General features: G+C 45.7%; 1 protein-coding gene across 5 annotated transcripts in view; it reads right to left on the reverse strand.

Annotated features, from left to right (window-relative positions):
• Positions 1–4,811: 4,811 nt before the first annotated feature.
• LOC132401240 (uncharacterized) overlaps positions 4,812–20,701 on the reverse strand; it is an 86,560-nt gene continuing 70,670 nt past the window's right edge. For all 5 annotated transcript variants that reach the window (XM_059983241.1, XM_059983239.1, XM_059983240.1 and 2 more), the window contains 3 exons: positions 19,840–19,973; positions 15,711–15,782; positions 4,812–8,855 (listed from right to left, as the gene is read on the reverse strand). In XM_059983241.1, coding sequence (XP_059839224.1) covers positions 8,594–8,855; positions 15,711–15,782; positions 19,840–19,973 — 468 coding nt within the window. In that variant the 3' untranslated portion in view covers positions 4,812–8,593. The remainder of the gene's footprint in view (positions 8,856–15,710; positions 15,783–19,839; positions 19,974–20,701) is intronic.

A 20,701-nucleotide genomic window follows, 5' to 3' on the forward strand; every position in this document is an offset into this window, starting at 1 on the left:
AGGGCGGTGAATCTGTGGAATTCATTGCTACTGATGGCCATGGAGGCCAGGTCATTGAGTATATTTAAAGTGGAGGTTGATAGGTTCTTGATTAGTCAGGGTGGCAAAGGTTGCGGGAGAATGGGCTTGAAAGGGAAAATAAATCAGTCACGATCAAATAATGGAGCAGATTCAATTGGCCAAATTGTCCAAATCTGCTCCTGTGTCTTATATTCTAATTTGAGGGGCTACAAGTTTTTGGCCAGCCTCCGCATCCCAGCCCAACTGCTAAATTTGGAGTGGGAGGAGGGATTCGTCCTCCAGCACAGAAAAGTCCTCAAAGTGCTGATCCAACAAACGTGCCTCCAGCAGGAGCTGGTGATTAACATGTACAACTCGAAGATCAGCATTTAGACTGCATTCAGTGCATGGTCACTATAGTGTGGAATGGATCATCACATCACCGCAAGCCCACATTCTTGTCCAGACCTGCCACGCTGTTGTCCCTGAACTTTAATCATTCCTTCTGTTCCGCGACTCCCTTGTGCTCACATGAGCTGCGGTTGGGGAGGGAATGTTCAATGCATCACTGCGCGTATGTGAAGCCATACAGCAACTGAAATGCTCCTGCGCACATAGCCCTTTTGTTGCCATGCAGCTGAAAATTTCTTTGATATAACGTGCCTTGCAGTTTTCAGGCCCCAGAAAAATTTCCTGCTCAGAGCAATGGTTAGTAACACTGTAGAAGAAACTCGAGGGAACGTTGCCCAGCATCCAAAATAAACTACTGGGGGGGGGGGGGGGGGAAGAAACGCTCTTGGACAGGCAGGAAGACAGTTCTGCAAAGAGAGCAAAGGGCACACCAAGATGACAAGGCACAGAAGGCGTCGTGATCATCTACTGCAACCAAGAAAGACAACTGCTTATACCACTGGACCCAGGGTTCCGAGGTGGAGGGATTGGAACTGCTTCTCCACTTTAAACTCTCCTGCAGAGACCACAACACCATGGGACATAGTATAGAATTAGGCCCTGTGGTCCCTTGAGCCTGCTGCACGCATTCATCATGGCTGATCCATCTCTCTCTCAAACCCATTCTCCTGCCTTTCCCCCGTAACCTTTCGCACTCTGACTAATCAAGAACCTGTCAACCTTCACCTTAAATAAACCTAATCATCTCACCTCCACAGCCACCTTTGGCAATGAATTCCACAGATTGACCACCCTCTGGTCCTAGACTTCCCTGCTATACTTAACAACCTTTCCACATCCACTCTACCTTGGCCTTTCAATGAATGTTCTGTGTTTCAATGAGACACATTCTTCTCCATTCTTCTAAATTCCAGTGAGTGAAGTCCCAGAGCCATTAATCACTGATAATATGATAAGCCTATCAATCCCAGAATCATTCTTGTGAGTCTCCTCTAAACCCCTCTCCAACTTCAGCACGAGCTTTCTTAAATAAAGACTTAGGCAAAATACTTAATCAATTTGTCCACTGTTTTCTTTTCCCCTATTACTGCCTCACTGGCGTCATTTTCCAGTATTCCAAAATATACCTTTCCCTCTCTTTTGGACTTTATATATCTGAAAATAAACTTTTGGCATTGTCTTTGATACTATTGGCTAGCTTGCCCCTCCCCCCACCTTTATGGCCTTTTCATTGCCTAGTTTCCCAAACCTCTAACTTCCCACAATTTTTGCTCTATTATACATCATGTCTTTTGCTTTTATGTTGGCTTTGACTTGTCAGCCACAGTTGTGAAATCCAGCCTTTAGAATAAATACCTCTTCTTTGGGATGCATCTATCTTGCACCTTTCAAGTTCTCCAAAAACTCCAGTCATTGCTGCTCTGCTGTTATCCCTGCTAGTGTCCACTTCCAATCAATTTGGCCAGCTCCTCTTCCGTACCTCTAAATTCTCTTTACTCCATTGTAATACTGATACATCTGCCCCCAGCTTCTACCTCTCAAATTGTAGGGCGAATTCCATCATATTGTGATCACTGCCTCCTATAGGTTTTTTTAAATCTTATGCTCCCTAATCAAATCCAGTTCATTACCTAACACCCAATCCAGAATATTGGCCTCAACCACAATAAAACTGCATAAATCTAAAAGTCATTGTTTGTTACAACAGAAAATTTTTGAATAATTTAAATTCTTATTAATCATAAATTCTGCAGAGACCTTCTTTACCTAGCCAGTGGTTAGAATACAAAACTCACCACAAGCATGGTGAAGCTGAAAGCAAAGATACATTTGATTGAACAGAGACATGAAAAGGTAAAGAAAACAATTTCTACTTATTGGAAAGGTTGAATAGGTTAGGATTTACTTCCTGGAGCACAGGAGCATGGGGAGGAGGTGGATTTGATAGAATTATCAGAATCAGAATCAGACTTTAATCGCCAAGTACCTGTGCACATACAAGGAATTTACTTCCGGCAGATGTTGTCTCTCTACTCACAACAATAATAATGATAAATATAAATGAAAATATAGATTATACATACAGGTAGTGCAATCCAAGTAATAGTTAGCTGACAGTTAACCAGCCGTTAACTGTTCAGCAAAGTGACTGCAGTAGGGAAAAAACTTCTCCAGTGCCTATTAGTCTTAGTCTGGAGGGATCTGAAGCGCCTACCAGACGGAAGCAGTTCAAACAGTCCGTGCGCAGGATGGAAGGAGTCCTTTATGATGTTCCCCGCCCTCTTCTTCAACCTGGAAGAGTACAGGTCCACAATAGAGGGCAGGGAGGCTCCAATGATGCACTCGGCAGTCCTCACTGTGCGCTGTAGTCCGGTTCTATCCTGCTTGGTGGCGGCTCCAAACCACACAGTGATGGAGGTGCACAGGACAGACTCAATGACTGCAGTGTAGAACTGCAGCAGCAATTCCTGAGGCAGACCATATTTCCTCAAGAGCCGCAGGAAGTACATCCACTGCTGGGCCTTCTTCAGGATGGAGCTGATGTTCTGCTCCCACTTCAGATCCTGAGAGATGGTGGTTCCCAGGAACCTGAAGTTCTCCACGGTGGACACAGGGCTGCTGAGGACTGTGAGGGGGGACATAACGGGGGGGGGATGTCTCCTGAAATCCACTATCATCTCCTTTGTCGTGAGCGTGTTCAGCTCCATATTGTTCCGACTGCACCAGAGCGCCAGTTGATCCACCTGCTGTCGATATGCAGACTCATCACTGTTCTGGATGAGTCCGATGATGGTGGTGTCGTCTGCAAACTTCAAAAGCTTCACATAGGGGTTGGAGGAGGTGCAGTCATTGGTGTAGAGGGAGAACAGCAGTGGAAAGAGGACACACCCCTGGTGTTGGTGATTTGAGTATCCGAGGTGACCTGTCCCATCCTTACCTGCTGACTTCTGTTGGTCAGGAAGCTGTAAATCCAATCGCAGAGGTCAGGTGGCACAGTGAGGTGAGACAATTTGGAGCAGAGGGTATGAGGGACGATAGTGTTAAACGCCGAACTGAAATCCACAAACAGTATCCGAGCATAGGTCCCAGGATGATCCAGATGTTGCAGGATATAGTGCAATCCCAGGTTGACTGCATCGTCTACTGACCTATATAAAATTATGAGGGGTATAGAGACAGTAAATGCAAGCAGGCTTTTTCTACTGTTGTTGGGTGAAAGGTGGAATGTTTAGGGACCAAGATCCAGGTGTGAGGAATGAAGTTTGCCCAAATAACTTTGGCATCAGGTTGCCATTGGACAGTCACCGGCCAGAACACTGAACAGGAGCTCGCGTCACAATTGACGTTCACTGTAGGAATTCAGTCTCAGGCGCATTTATCCACACCCAGCTAATCTGATCAATCCAACCCTTCCCTCCTACAAGGACCTCCATTTATCTGTCATCGATGTAAGAATTTATTCAATGCCCCTATTGTATCTGCCTCTACCACACCCTCTAGCAGTGTTCCACACACGCACTCAGCTTAAAAAAAACTTACTCCTGACATCCCCTTATACTTCCCTCCAATCACCTTCAATTATGTTCCCTCTTGTTAGCCCTTTCCACCCTGGGGGGGGGGAGGGGGAAACACTCTGGCAATTCACTATCATTCCGTACATCTCTATCATCACCTCACATCCTGCTTCAGTCCAAAGAGAAAAGCTCTTAGCTCGCTCAACCTAATTTCACTTTTTAAACCACCTCTCCAGCCTGCCAGAACCATGGTCCCAACAGCCCCAGGTGAAGGCTGCAACAAAGCAAAGCCACCCTCCTAAGCAACTGCAAAACTAGGGCTAGGGAAACAAGATTAACTTTCACCACATCAGGTTTTTGATTTCAGATTCAGCTCTATGGTCTGTTCCTGACCAGTCCTCCTTTTCCATGCTCACCACCCAAGGAAACGACTAAACAGAGTGTCCAGAAGCAGATGTCCACACAGAGCCCCCCAAGAAAAGGTTGTAGTTCAGAGCACTGGGTACGTGTGGGTGGGATGGAGGGGAGGATTAGACCAGCAGCAATGTGCCGAACAGCTTCACTGGTACTCTCCTCAATATAACATTTTCTCTCGAACATTGTTTCTCCATCTTTAGTGTTATTTCCCCCAGAAAATTTATTGTATTTCTTTATTTCCTGTAAATATTTGCAAGAAAACTTCAGTGAAATATATATTTAATAACAACTTTGACTCAATATTTCACACACCTGGACTGTGGGCACCACCTCACCCCCTCAAGGAGTGGTCACAGTGCTAGCATTCTCCCTTCCCCCTCAGGAGGTAATCCCATGCCAAGCCCAGGACTCTATTCTTCCCCCTCACCATCTTAAGGGTCCCTTCCCTACAAACTCTGAATTAGACAAACAATTTTAAAAACATTTTTATTAGTGTCATCGAAAATATACAGGACAACTCTTGAACGGAACATAATAGAAGATCTACAGAGAGGGCACACAAACGACTCAGGTACACAAAAGGTACCAGTTAATTACAATAAAAGCACTATAATGGATTAGAAGCTGATCAAATGCACAACGTTCTGATCAACAAAACCAATCCAACTTAGTAACCAGCACTATCCATGAGGTATAGTATCCTTGGTGTCAAACCAATGGTTGGAACCTCCAAAACAACATTAAAAGGCAACAAAGAAATGGAGTATAATACCTAATCTCTCCATGAGCACATGCATAAAAGTGGGCAATTCCCAACGACTCCCGTGAGTCTCTGCATTGGCTGGAGCACCAGGGACTTTTTCCCAGGCTCTGCTTTGCTAACTGGTCCTCACCAAGGCTGCACTGGAGATTTCATATTTGCCCCAAGGTCGGTACTGCACAATCACCTGCTCTACATCTCCAGGTGGACAAACAGAGCAGGTGAGCCAGCTCAGATCCCTACAGGCAGAACAGTCCACAATTCCTCACATGCCTGAGCGTTGGTGTGTCCCAGAGCTGTGGAGGGCACTCAAGGCCACAACACAGCAAGGTGCAAGTTACAGAGAGATCACGGGTCTGGGGACCAGGTGGAGAGTTAGTTCAAAAGTTGTTGCCCACTGTGGAGATTACACCTGACTCCCTCCAGGGGTATGTGGGGCATATTAAAGGGCAGAAAAACATCAAGCAGACATACTTTATAGATGGCTAAACTCTTTTGCCGCCCTTACCTTCATTTCACGCACATTAAATAAGGAACGTTAGTAATTCAAATAAAAATTAACAGATTCACAGTGTAATTTTAAAAGACCACACACACACACGAAGATAAAAGGTTAGTGTTGTGTGCTGTAGATGCATCATTAGACAGTTTGGGAACACTGGTTGGTGAAATTGACTTCTGGTTTAAGCAGGACAGCTGTGTGAGAGGCCTGGCTGCTCCCACCACAGTACAAGTTTGACACTCTGAACAAACCACCAGTAAATAGGGAAATACTGACAACCTCAAAACTTGCATCACCAGAGATACTTGGTAACAGATGGAAGTCAATGGAGAGAATTAACAGGAAAGTTAAACTAAATGATTCCAGGTGGCTACCTGCCGGCTTATGTTAAAGGTTTCCTCTTATTCCACAAGTGATTTCACATCTACAAAGCCATAGGAATGGATGAGGATTGGCAGAAGTATTCCCTGGCTGGAGTGTAGAGACGGGTCACAGTAAGAGGCTGAACATTCAACACTGGACGAAATCTCTTCAGCCAGACAGCAAACCTTCAGCAGTTCCCTGCCCAAAAGGCCAGCGGAGACTCGGCTGCTATGAACAAGACAGTAGGAAGGTCTTCAGATGGCAAGATCAACCATGATGTCAGGCTTCCAGAAATCCAGGTGAGCTGACCCCAAATGAAACATTGCACCAGATCTGAAACCAGAAGTAGGGAGGAGATTCTTCCTGACTTGTGAATTGGACTCCACCTTGTTAAAGTGGAAAATGGGAATGAGGGTGGGGTGTGGGGGAAGAGAACCTCCCAGCACAAGGAAGCAGGTGTCTACAACTAAAAGGGCACTGTTAGCATGAAATGCAGCAGAGGCTGGAACATTGCCGTGCTGGCGTTCTGAGCTGTACTGAAGAGGGTGATGCACTCTCTGATAACCTGCCTTTGAAGGATGCATATTGAGAAGTCAGTGTAGGGGGTGAAGGGATTGTTAAGATTATCATGACCATCCCTTATCACTCGACCACCATGCACCGACTGGAGCCACACATGGTTCCAACCCACTGCGTATGTCACATTGGCTAACTGCACCAATGTCACTGGATCAGATGACTCTTACAACTTGTGGAGCCCTGCTGTGTACACTACATCAGTGAACTCATCAACTGACCATAAAGACACAGGAAGCTCCCAGGGTACAAAAGTTGACGATAAATGTGAGTTCTTTAAGCTGAAGCAATCCCAGAGCTGAGAATTCCACTAAAATCATTCCAAAAGGAAATTAGGTCTTGTGCACCTAAACCACTCCCCCCCCCCACCCCAAATGGAAGGATGGGGGCAAGACAGGAAACTTGATCTGTTCTAGCTCATTCATTCAGCAGCCCACAGTCTCAGTTCTTGAACCAGGACTGCACTAACTAGAAGGCCATTCGAATGAAGCACATTAATTCTTGTGTGAACTCCCTGGGATAATTCAAGCATCGGCTATGCCCAGTTCCCATTCACAGTGGGGCTCATCGTACACTGAATACTGAAGTTTGATGTGGGAGAGAGCAGGTGCAGTCACAGAAAAGGCTTGGACTAAGTGGTACTTTCCACACTTAATCCACGTCTTTTCTGTTAATGCTCGATCCTTCTGATGGAATGCCAGGGCAGTCTCAGCCCATTCCAACGGGGGAAGTTTAGCAGCTACGTCACTGTTGGCTGGAGTGTTAACACCAGCCTGGGTGCAAGCTCCCTGCAGCTGTGAAAGCACTCTCTCCATGGCCACTGTTCATATGATAGCATCTCCAACTGGATAAGCTCAGAGTGTTGGAAGACCAAATGTGGATTAAATTTTCAATCCACTACCCCTAAAGCACAAAGAGAATGTGGCACAGTTCAGAATGCAGTGATTTTATGATAAATCTTAGTGACCACGCAGGTCTCTACGGGGAGTTAAGGTGTGGTATTGATACCCTGTTCTGCATAGGCTGGAGTACAAACCCTCATTTGTACAACTCAGATCTACAATACATCCACCGACTCTGGTTAGGCTAGTCACTGCCAGTATGACTGGAGGCCTGAATATTAATAAACATTACCAAAATACAGCACTGGGTTAGTTAAATCTTTAGTAATTTTAAATTATGCATGGTGCCTATGTAAAAAATAAGGAAATGCACACACAACCTACACAGTGGTACAGCCATCGCTCTTCTGGTAATGCACACGTTCTGCAAAGACTGACACTGTACCTAACAGACAGTTTCATTGTGAAAGCCTGCAGATTGTCAGCTCCGTCTGCTGCTCCACATTTCATCTGTCATTGGCATCTACACTTGCACTTCTGGAGGACATACACACACGCACACACTCACATACACACACACGCACGCACACACACTTGCACGCACGCACAGAGTCATTATTTACTTTGGAATCTTTACTTTCAGCACTTCAGGCTCAAGTAGTTTAGATATTCAGGTATAAAAATATCAGCATCCATCCTATACCAAGCTACACTCAACTAGAAACCACTTAGGAGAAGGTCTCCGACAGAGCTTGGCTGAAACCAGTGATATTTCGATCTACTATCCTGTAAACATTAAAAGATGCTCTCTGCTTTATGCTTAAGCGATTCTCTTACAAGTGATAAGAAACTGGTTTGCAGCAAATCAAATGTTCGTAGAAAGGTGAAGCAGCTTCATTTGATTGCAAGCATAGGGTGAATTTCACCTCACCGTGTCCATTTACTTCTGAGTAATTCTCCAGAGATGCCTTCTGAATAAAGATAATCTCTTTCCTCCACTCACTCCCAGCAAGAGTGGGGCAGTGCTATTTGCACAGGGGGCTGTTTGGGACTTGATGTCTCTTTGAAAGGAAAGCATGCAGCAGCCTACAAACTCCACACAGTTCTTTCCCCAGTCAGAAAATCAGGTAGCTGACACAGTGCAACATCCCAATGTAGTGAAAACAGACCTTGGCACTGCAGTGCCACAAACAACAGGTCACACCCATCAGTGACCTTCATCCTCTCCAGCCAGGTCGGCTTCCAGTTCAGTCAGTTTTTGAACGAGCAGCGAGTCTATCTCCTCTTCCCGAGTGCTGGCCTTCCTGCCCCGGGTACGGCTTGCAACCTTCACTCCAGCATGAGCACGCCGCTTCCGAGGAAGCGTGTAGTCTTGGAACTCCAACAGGCGCTTGCGTTTCTGGAGGCTGGTGCAGACGAAGGAGCCCTTCTTCAGAACGGGTTCTTCATAGATGGTCTCCAGGTACTTGCTGCAGAAGGAGGGGGAGAGAGAATAATTTTAATACACGACTTAGATGAGGAAATGGTAGGGTGGGCCAGACCATTCTTGCAGTATTGTATTCAGTCTGGGTTGCCACATTATAGGAAAGATGTGGCAGCTTTACAAAGGGTGCAGAGATTTACCAGGATGCTGCTTGGATTATTGAGCATGTCTTATGAGGAAATGTTGAGCACCCAGGGCTTTTCTCTTTAGAGGAAAGGAGGATGAGAGCAACTTGATAGAGGTGTAAAACACATTTTAATGTGTTTGGAGGAAAATATAGGTGGAGGGAATGTCAGAGGGACAACAGGTTTTTATTATTAACAGAGTGGACAGTGTCTGGGTGGTGGTAAAGGCAGATACAATAGGGCCAATTTAACAAACTCATATTGGCAGAAAGACACTGGAAAAATGAAGGCCTATATAGGAGGGGAGGGTTTGATTGATTTTAGAGAAGGTTGGAAGTTTAGCAGAACATTGTAGACCAAAGGGACTGTGGACTCTGATGTAGTGTAATATGTTCCAAAACTTTTAACTCAAAAGGCAACAGTACTAGCAAGTGAAGCAGAGCTGAAACCTCAGTACAAGTCACAGTGACAACCCCACCGAGCAAACACGAGGAAATCTGCAGATTTCAAACAATTCAGAAATTCAAACAACACACACAAAATGCCGGTGGAACACAGCAGGCCAGGCAGCATCTACAAGGAGAAGCACTGTTGACGTTTCAGGTCTAGACCCTTCGTCAGGACGCTGCCTAGCCTGCTGTGTTCCATCGGCATTTTGTGTGTGTTGTTTGACAACCCCACCAATCTGGTTCTCCACCCCACTACCCCCAATGGCTCGGGTTGTCTCATGCCAGCACTACATGCTGGTGTCTGCTGAATGAGACAATGACTACCAATGAAACCAGCGTGGCATTTCAGCTGTCAGCTTCCTCTCTGGGGAAGGGAAGCCCATGAAACCCCAGTTACTCTGCCCACAGAGGGAAGAACCAACTCCCCACCACATCACGAGGAGGCAGGCCATGTTCTCTCAAAGCCTGCCTAATGGTGAACTGGCATTTAGTTAAAACATCGGCTTTCACCAAAAGGGTGAAGGTAGTCTTGCTCATAAGTCAATCCATGAGGAGAGTTGTATTACTCTCTCTCTCTCTACCCTCTCCTCAAGGGGAAAGAACTACACCTAGCTCCCCTTCCTTCCTCACCCAAGCACAATCCAGACCCAGCACCTCAGACTTCCATCCTCCCACTCTCCCCATCTCCATGAAAAGCCCTAGCGAACACTAAAACCTGAACCATGTGGAAACAATTAACTGGCTTTCAGGTGAGCCACAGGGTCACTAAGTTCAACAACATGCTGCTTTGTCTTGTCCTTGCCCTGAGCTTGGTTCACCTCTCTTCTCTCAGCTGCCCTGGGCTCTCAAATTACCTCTCGTCCTCCTTCACTCCAGATAGAAAAGTCTTAGCTCTCTCAACCTGTCCTCCTAAGACATGCTCTCTAGTCCAGGCAGCACCTTGTTAAAACTCATCTGCACCCTCTAAAGCTTTCACATCCTTCCTAGACTGAGAATACCAGAAATGAACACAATATTTCAAGTGTGGAATATTGGTGTGGACCGGTTGCAAAACTCCAGCTCCCTTCAGATGAGAGTCAGCAGACAGATTTTCTAACGCACTTCCCAAAGAACATAGTGTGGATTGTGTAGAATTTGTCATAGGTTACAACAGGTCATTACCAAAATGCAGAGTTGGGCTGAGAAGTGGCAAATAGAGTTCAACCTGGCAAAATGTAAAGTGATTGGAGTGCAGACTTAATGGCAGGGTTCTCAGCAGTGTGGAGGAAGAGGGATCTTGGGGACCACATTCATGGATCCCCCAAAGTCGTTATGCGAGTTAATAGGATGGTTAAGAAGGCATTTGGTATGTTAGAACATAGAAAACCTACAGCTACAAAATGCTGTGCCGAACATTTCCTCACCTTAGAACTACCTAGGCTTACCCAAAGCCCACTACTTTTCTAAGTTCCATATAACCATCCAGAAGTCTCTTAAAAGACCCTATCATTTCCGCTTTCACCATTGCCGCCGGCCGCCAATTCCATGCACTCACCACTCTCTGCATAAAAAACTTCCCCGACATCTCCTCTGTACCTACTTCCAAGCACCTAAAAACTATGTCCTCTTGTGCTAGCCATTTCAGCCCTGGAGAAAAGCCTCTAACTATTCACACAATCAATGCCTCTCATTATCCTGTACACCTCTATCAGATCCTGTCATCCTCCGTCACTCCAAGGAGAAAAGGCCGAGTTCACTCAACCTATTCTCATAAGGCATGCTCCCCAATCCAGGCAACATCCTTATAAATTCCCTCTGCATCATTTCAACGGTGTCCACGTCCTTCCTGAACCAAGGTGACCAGAATTGAGCACAATACTCCAAGTGGGGTCTGACCAGGGTCCTATATAGCTGCAAAATCCCCTCTCAGCTCTTAAACTCAATCCGACGGTTGATGAAGGCCAATGTACCACATGCTTTCTTAACCACAGAGTCAACCTGCATAGCAGTTTGAGTGTCCTATGGACTTGGACCCCAAGATCCCTTTGATCCTCCACACTGCCAAGAGTCTTACCATTAATGTTATATTCTGCATCATATTTGACCTACCAAAATGAACCACCTCTCACTCAGCTGGGTTGAACGCCATCTGCCACTTCTCAACCCAGTTTTGCATCCTATTGATGTCCCTCTGTAACCTCTGACAGCCCTCCACACTATCCACAACACCCCCAATCTTCGTGTCATCAGCAAATTTACTAACCCAACCCTCCACTTCCTCATCAAGGTCATTTATAAAAAAAATCACAAAGAGTAGGGGTCCCAAAACAGATCCCTGAGGCACATCAACGGTCACCGGCCTCCATGCAGAATATGACCCATCTACAATCACTCTTTGCCTTCTGCAGGCAAGCCGCCAGTCCTGGATCCACAAAGCAATGTCCCCTTGGAATCCATCCTCCTTACTTTCTCAATGAGCCTTGCATGGGGTACCTTATCAAATGCGGTGCTGAAATCCATATACATTACATCTACTGCTCTTCCTTCATCAATGTGTTTAGTCACATCCTCAAAAAATTCAATCAGGCTCATAAGGCCTGTCACAAAGCCATGCTGACTACTAATCATATTACGCCTCTCCAAATGTTCATAAATCCTGCCTCTCAGGATCTTCTCCATCAACTTACCAACCACTGAAGTAAGACTCAGTGGCCTATAATTTCCTGGGCTATCTCTATTCCCTTTCTTGAATAATAGAACAACATCCACAACCCTCCAATCCTCCGAAACCTCTCCCGTCCTCATTGATGATGCAAAGCTCAGCAATCTCCACCCTCGTCTCCCACAGTAGGCTGGGGCACATCCCATTCGGTCTTGGTGACTTATTCAACTTGATGCTTTCCAAAAGCTCCAGCACATCATCTTCCAACATGCTCAAGCTTTTCAGTTTGCTGCAAGTCATCCCTACAATTGCCAAGATCCTTTTCCGTAGTGAATACTGAAGTATTCATTAAGTACCTCTGCTATTTCCTCCAGTTCTATATACACTTTTCCACAGTCACACTTGATTGATCCTATTCTCTCACATATTATCCTCTTGGTCTTCACATAGTTGTAGAATTCCTTGGGGTTTTACTTAATCCTGTCCACCAAGGCCTTCTCATAGCCCCTTCTGGCTCTCCTAATTTCTTTCTTAAGCTCCTTCCTGCCAGCCTTCTAGATCTCTATCATTACCTAGTTTGTTCAACCTTTCGTAAGCTCTTCTTTTCTTCTTGACTAGATTTACAACAGCCTTTGTACACCACGGTTCCTGTATCCTATCATCCTTACCCCGTCTCATTGGAACATACCTACTCAGAACCCCATGAAAATATCCCCTGGACATTTGGCACATTTTTTCCGTACATTTCCTGAGGACATCTGTTTCCAATTTATGCTTTCAAGTCCTTGCCTGATACCCTCATATTTCCCCTTACTCCAATTAAACATTTCCCTAACTTGTCTGTTCTTATCCCTCTCCAATGCTATGGAGAAGGAGAAAGAATTATGATCACTATCTCCAAAATGCTCTCCCACTGAGAGACCTGACATCTGACCAGGTTCATTTCCCAATACGAAATCAAGTACAGCCTCTCCTCTTGTAGGCTTATCTACATACTGTGTCAGGAAACCTTCCTGAACACACCTAACAAACTCCACCCCATCTAAACCCTTCACCCTAGGGAGATGCCAATCAATATTTGGGAAATTAAAATCTCCCACCACACCAACCCTGTAATTACTACTCCTTTCCAGAATCTGTCTCCCTATCTGCTCTTTGTCCTTGTTTCTATTGGGTGGTCTATAAAAAACACCCAGTAGAGTTACTGACCCCTTCCTATTCCTAACTTCTACCCACAGAGACTCCATAGACAACCTCTCCATGACTTCCTCCTTTTCTGCAGCCATAACACTATCTCTGATCAACAGTGCCACGCCCCCACTTCTTTTGCCTCCCTCCCTATTATTTCTGAAATATCTAAAGCCTGCACTTGAAGTAACCATTCTTGTCCCTGAGCCATCCAAGTCTCTGTAATGGCCACAACATCATAGCTCCAAGTACTGATCCACACACTGAGCTCTTCCGCTTTATTCATAATACTCCTTGTGTTAAAACAGACGCATCTCAAACCATCGTTCTGAGCGCGTTCTCTCTCTATCACCTGCCTATCCTCCCTTTGGCGCCATCTCCAAGCTTTCTCTATTTGTGAGCCACTTTCTTCCGTCACTTCAGTTCGGTTTCCACCACCCAGCCATTCCCGTTTAAACTCTCCCCAGTAGCCTTAGCAAACCACCCCGCCAGGATATCGGTCCCCCTCGGATTCAAGTGCAACCCGTCCTTTTTGTACAGGTCACACCTGCCCCAGAAAGTGTCCCAAAGATCCAGAAATCTGAATCCCTGCCCCCTGCTCTAATCTCTCAGCCACATACTTGCCCTCCACCTCATTCTATTCCTACACTCACTGTCACGTGGCACAGGCAGTAATCCTGTGATTACTACCTTTGAGGTCCTGCTTTTTAACTTCTTTCCTAGCTCCCTGTAGTCTGTTTTCAGGACCTCCTCCCTTTTTTTTACCTATGTCGTTGGTACCAATATGTACCCCGACCTCTGGCTGTTCTCCCTCCCACTGCAGGATATGTTGGCCTTCATTAGTGGGGGTATTGAGTTCAGAAGCCATGATGTCATGATACAGCTCCATAAAACCATGTGTTCATTTTTGTCAGTATAGGAAGGATGTGAAAGCTTTAGAGGGTGCAGATGAGTTTTAACAAGGTGCTGCCTGGACTAGAGAGCATGTCTTAGGAGGACAGGTTGAGAGAGCTAGGACTTTTCTATCTGGAGTGAAGGAGGATGAGAGTTTAACTTGAGAACCCAGGGCAGCTGGGAGAAGAAAGGTGAACCAGGCTCAAGGCAAGATAAGCAGCATAGATCGAGTGGATCGCCAGTGACTTTTTGCCATGATGGACATCTCCGCCCTTCTAGTCCGTGCCGAATGCTTACTCTCACCTAGTCCCACTGACCTGCACTCAGCCCATAACCCTCCATTCCTTTCCTGTCCATATACCTATCCAATTTTACTTTAAATGACAATATCGAACCTGCCTCTACCACTTCTACTGGAAGCTCGTTCCACACAGCTACCACTCTCTCAGTAAAGAAATACCCCCTCGTATTACCCCTAAACTTTTGCCCCCTAACTCTCTACTCAAGTCCTCTTGTTTGAATCTCCCCTACTCTCAATGGAAAAAGCCTATCCACGTCAACTCTATCTATCCCCTTCATAATTTTAAATACCTCTATCAAGTCCCCCCTCAACCTTCTACATTCCAAAGAATAAAGACCTAACTTGTTCAACCTTTCTCTGTAACTTCGGTGCTGAAACCCAGGTAACATTCTAGTAAATCTCCTCTGTACTCTCTCTAACTTGTTGACATCTTTCCTATAATTCGGTGACCAGAACTGTACACAATACTCCAAATTTGGCCTCACCAATGCCTTGTACAATTTTAACATTATCAGAGGCAAGTTGTTTTTCTTTTTAAAAACAGAGTGGTGATTGTGTGGAACACCCTGCCAAGGGCACTGGTAGAGGCAGATAAATAAGAGCAGAAGTTTCCAACCGGGGTCCATATGCCTGCTTAATGGCATTGCGCCTGGGTACAAAATGCTAGGAACCCCTGTATTGGACTTATTCAGGAAACCCTTAGACAGGCACATGGTTGATAGAGAAATGGAGGGCTCTGTCTGGCAGAGGGCTAGATTGATCTTAAAGTTATTGGGGTCAGAAGGGTGTGTACTGTGCTGTTGTATTCTATGCTCTAACATGTCACACGAGGAGAAGCAGGTCAGGAGCAGAGGAGGGGTAGGGGGAAGGTACTGAGAGCTGTATTACTGTTGAGACTGGCCAGATGTCCCAGTACAGGAAAGCTGGAAGAAGTGAGCCAAACTAAGCTTAAGGCAATGACCAGTGACAGTGGATTTACTCCTCCCGCCATTCTCCCCATGGAAATTCCAGATCTACGCTGGCCCTAACATCTATTACTCCCATTTCAGCCAACAGTTAGAGAGATAGTTTGTTCCCAGCCTCAGTCCCGAACCCCCCACAGGGCAGAAAGGCATCGACCCTGTGGGTCAAAGGGTCTGACCCTGGGACAGTGTACCCAGTGGGATGAAGCAAATGTCAGGTCAGCTTTGAGGAGGCAGCCAACTTAGAGCATGAAGTCAAACCAAACCTCCCCTTGTCATACCTGTGTGCAGATGGCGACTTGTAATTCTGGTTAGTGTATATCTCCTCCAAACTAAATTCTTTTTTCTTTAATCTATAAAGTAGAAAGGTCCGTAATTAAAAACAAGATCTCCATAAAAAGAGCACAATTAAATGCCAGACAGATACATCTTTTGATCGAGGGACAACTGCACAAGTGCATAGACGGCAGCGAGTTAGACCAGTGCGAAATTTAAGACAGTTTTATAGAGTGGGCGACGGAGTACGGGAGACAGAGTAGGAGGGCTTTGGTTCAACGGGGCTTCGGTGATAACCAGTTGAGGCCAGGTAGGTTACCTATGAAGAACAGAAACAGTAAGTATGTCTTTGAGGCCGGTGTTCTGTACCGGGTGTCAGATGTGGGAAGTCTGGGAGACTCCCAGCCTCCCACATCTGTGCCAGGTGTGTCGAGCTGCAGCTCCTTAGGGACCGCATTAGGGAACGGGAGATGCAGCTCGATGACCTTCGCCTGGTCAGGGAGAGAGAGGAGGTGACAGAGAGGAGCTATAGGCAGGTAGCCACACCGGGGACTCAGGAGACAGATAAGTTGGTAACAGTCAGGAGAGGGAAGGGCAAGAGGCAGATAGTAGAGAGTACCTCAGTGGTTGTCCCACATATTCCTGTTTGAGTACTGTGTTGTTGGGGGTGGGGGTGGGGGGTAGAACAATCTATCTGGGGGAAGTAACAGTGGCCGTGCCTCTGACACAGAGTCTGGCCCTGTGGCTCAGAAGGGTAGGGAAAGGAAGAGGAAGGCAGCATTGATAGGGAACTCTACAGTTAGGGGGCCAGTCAGGCGATTCTGTGGATGCAGAAAAGAAACACAGATGGTAGTTTGCCTTCCAGGTGCCAGGGTCCGGGATGTTTCTGATCGCGTCCACGATATCTTGAAGTGGGTAGTTGAACAGCCAGAGGCTGTGGTACATATTGGTACCAATGACATAGTGAGTAATAAGGGAGGAGGTCCTGAAAACAGACTACAGGGAGTTAGAAAGGAAGTTGAGAAACAGGACCTCAAAGGTAGTAATCTCGGGATTACTGCCTGTGCCACATGACAGTGAGTATAGGAATAGAGTGAGGTGGAGGATAAATGCATGGCTGAGGGATTGGAGCAGGGGGCAGGGATTCAGATTTCTGGATCATTGGGACCTCTTTTGGGGCAGGCATGACCTGTACAAAAAGGACAGGTTACACGAGGGGGACCAATATCCTGGTGGGGAGGATTACTAAGGCTACTGGGGAGAGTTTAAACTAGGATTTTTGGGGGGTGGGAACTGAACTGAAGAGACGGAGGAAGCTCACAAATCGAGAAAACTTGAAGACAGTGCAGAAGGGGAAGTAGGCAGTTGATAAGAGAAGGGATGTGCTCAGACCAATGGTTGAGATGTGTCTATTTTAATGCAAGAAGCATCATGAACAAAGCAGATGAGCTTAGAGCGTGGCTCAGGATGGCTCAGGAGCAGGAATGGTTACTTAGAGTGCCAGGCTATAGATGTTTCAGAAAGGACAGGGAGGGAGGCAAAAGAGGTGGGGGCATGGCACTGCTGATCAGAGATAGTGTAACAACTGCAAAAAAAAAAAGGAGCAAGTCATGGAGGGATTGTCTACGGAGTCTCTGTGGGTGGAAGTTAGGAACAGGAACAGGTCAAAAACTCTGCTGGCTGTTTTTTTTATAGACTACCCAGGTTATTGAGAAGATAGGGAGACAGATTCCGGAAAGGTGTAATAATAACAGGATTGTCGTGGTGGAAGATTTTAATTTCCAAAATATTGATTAGCATCTCCCTGGAGTGAGGGGTTTAGATGGGGTGAAGTTCGTTAGGTGTGTTCAGGAAGGTTTCCTAACACAATATGTAGATACGCCTACAAGAGAAGAGGCTGTACTTGATCTGGAGCAATGGAGAGGGATAGGAACAGACAAATTGGGAAAGTGTTTAATTGGAGTAAGGGGAAATGTGAAGCTATCAGGCAGGAACTTGGAAGAGATGTTGTCAGGGAAATGTACGGAAGAAATGTGGCGAATGTTCAGGGGATATTTGCGTGGAGTTCTGCATAGGTACATTCTGATGAGATGGAAAGGATGGTAGGGTACAGGAACTGTGGTGTACAAAGGCTGTTGTAAATCTAGTCAAGAAGAAAAGCTTACGAAAGGTTCAAAAAACTAAGTAATGATAGAGATCTAGATGATTATAAGGCTAGCAGAAAGGAGCTTAAGAATGAAATTAGGAGAGCCAGATGGGGCCATAGGAAGGCCTTGGTGGACAGAATTAAGGAAAACCCCAAGGCATTCTACATGTATGTGAAGAACAAGAGGATAAGAATGTGAGAGAATAGGACCAATCAAGTGTGACAGTGGAAAAGTGTGTATGAAACAAGAGGAGGTAGCAGAGGTACTTAATGAATACTTTGCTTCAGTATTCACTACAGAAAAGGATCTTGGCGATTGTAGAGATGACTTACAGTACATTGAAAAGCTCGAGCATATAGGTATTAAGAAAGAGGATGTGCTGGAGCTTTTGGAAAGCATCAAGTTGGATAAATCTCAAGGACCGGATTAGATGTACCCCAGGCTACTGTGGGAAGCGAGGGAGAAGACTGCTGAGCCTCTGGCGATGATCTTTTCATTATCAATGGGGACGGGAGAGGTTCTGGAGGGCTGGATGGTAGCAGATGTTGTTCCCTTATTCAAGAAAGGGAGTAGAGATAGCCCAGTGAGTCTTACTTCAGTGCTTGGTAAGTTGATGGAAAAGATCCCGAAAGGCAGGATTTATGAACATTTGGAGAGGCGTAATACAGTTAGGAATAGTCAGCATGGCTTTGTGAAAGGCAGGTCATGCCTTATGAGCCTGACTGAATTTGTTGAGGATGTGACTAAACAGATTGATGTAGTGTATATAGATTTCAGCAAAGCATTTGATAAGGTACCCCATGCAAGGCTTATTGAGAAAGTAAGGAGGATGGATTCCAAGGGACATTGCTTTGTGGATCCAGAATTTGCTTGCCCACAGAAGGCCAACAGTAGTTGTAGACTGGTCATATTTGCATCGAGGTCAGTGACCAGTGGTGTGCCTCAGGGATCAGCTCTGCGACCCCTTCTCTTTGTGATTTTTATAAATGAACTGGATGAGGAAGTGGAGGGATGGGTTAGTAAATTTGCTGATGACACAAAGGTTGGGGGTGTTGTGGATAGTGTGGAAGGTTGTCAGAGGTTGCAGCTGGACATTGATAGGATATAAAACTGTGCTGACAAGTGGCAGATGGGAGTTCAACCCAGATAAGTGAGAGGTGGTTCATTTTAGTAGGTCAAATATGATGGCAGAATATCGTATTAACAGTAAGACTCTTGGCAGTGCGGAGGATCAGAGGTATCTTGGGGTTCGTAGTACACTCAAAGCTGCTGCACAGGTTGACTCTGTGGTTAAGAAGGCATACAGTGTATTGGCCTTCATCGACCGTGGGATTGAGTTTAAGATGCAAGAAGTAATGTTACAGCTACATAGGACCCTTGTCAGACCCCACGTGGACTACTGTGCTCAGTTCTGGTCGCCTCACTACAGGAAGGATGTGGAATCTATAGAAAGGGTGCAGAGGAGATTTACAAGGATGTTGCCTGGATTGGGGAGCATGCCTTATGAGAATAGGTTGAGTGAATTCGGCCTCTTTTCCTTGGAGCAACGGAGGATGAGAGGTGACCTGAAAGAGGTGTACAAGATAATGAGAGGTATTGATCGTGTGGATAGTCAGAGGCTCTTTCCCAGGGCTGAAATGGCTAGCATGAGAGGGCACAGTTTTAAGGTGCTTGGAAGTAGGTACAGAGGAGACGTCAGGGATAAGTTGTTTTTTTTTAAAAAATTCTTTCCTTTTTTTAAATCTATCTATTTATTTATTTTTACGGACAAGAGTGGTGAGTGCGTGGAATGGGCTGCCGGCCACAGTGGTGGAGGTGGATACAATAGGGTCTTTTAAGAGACTTCTGGATAGGTACATGGAGCTTAGAAAATAGAGGACTATGGGTAACCTTAGATAATTTCTAAGTACATACATGTTTGGCACAGCATTGTGGGCTGAAGGGCCTGTATTATGCTGTAGGTTTTATATGTTTCTATCATACAAACCTCTTGGGTTTGGGCAACCCCATGGGTGTCAGGTTGGTGTCCTGCTTTGGAATGGTTTTCCGAATTCGAATTTGAGAGACCTTCCTCAGAGATTCCTTCGACTTGCTGACAGCTTTGATCGTGGATGCAGGATGCTGAGGAGAGTTGTCGAGACAGGTCATTTTCAGGTGACAGCAAGTTTTTAAGATTCAAGTTATTTTCACAGGTACATCAAAACGTACAGTGAAATACCTTGTTTATGTTAACAACCCAAGGACGTGCTGGGAGAAACCGCTGAGAGTCGCTACACATTCTGACGCTAACACACAACAATGCTCAGCAGAACACAACAAAACAATAGCAAAACAAGTCCTTTTCCTCCCACATACACACGCACATGTGGGTAACTCCTCAACTCCAGGACAGGATTTTAGTAAGGCATTTGACAAGGTTTCCCACAGTAGGCTCATTTACAAAACCAGGATGCATGGGATCCAGGGAAATTTGGCTGCATGGATTCTAGTCTTGCCAAAGGGTTCTGGCCCAAAACATCGACTGTACACTTTTCCTAGATGCTGCCTGGCCTGCTGAGTTCCTCCAGCGTTTTGTGTGTGTTGTGTGGATTCAGATCTGGATTGCCCATAGAAAGGACAGGATGGTAAGTAGACGGCGAATATACTGCCCGGAGGTCAGTGACCAGATCTCTGAAGAGATCTACCTTAGGATAGCAGCTCACTGTGATTTTTATAAATGACGTGGATGAGGAAGTGGAAGAGTAAGTTATGGAGGGGGTGAACATAATTTTAATGTGATTAGAGGAAAGTATAGCAGGATATTATCAGAGGTAAATTTATTTATTTACAGAGTGATGTGTGTGTGGAAT

This window comes from Hypanus sabinus, chromosome 10 (genome assembly GCF_030144855.1).
Source record: "Hypanus sabinus isolate sHypSab1 chromosome 10, sHypSab1.hap1, whole genome shotgun sequence".
NCBI classification, from domain to species: Eukaryota; Metazoa; Chordata; class Chondrichthyes; order Myliobatiformes; family Dasyatidae; genus Hypanus; species Hypanus sabinus.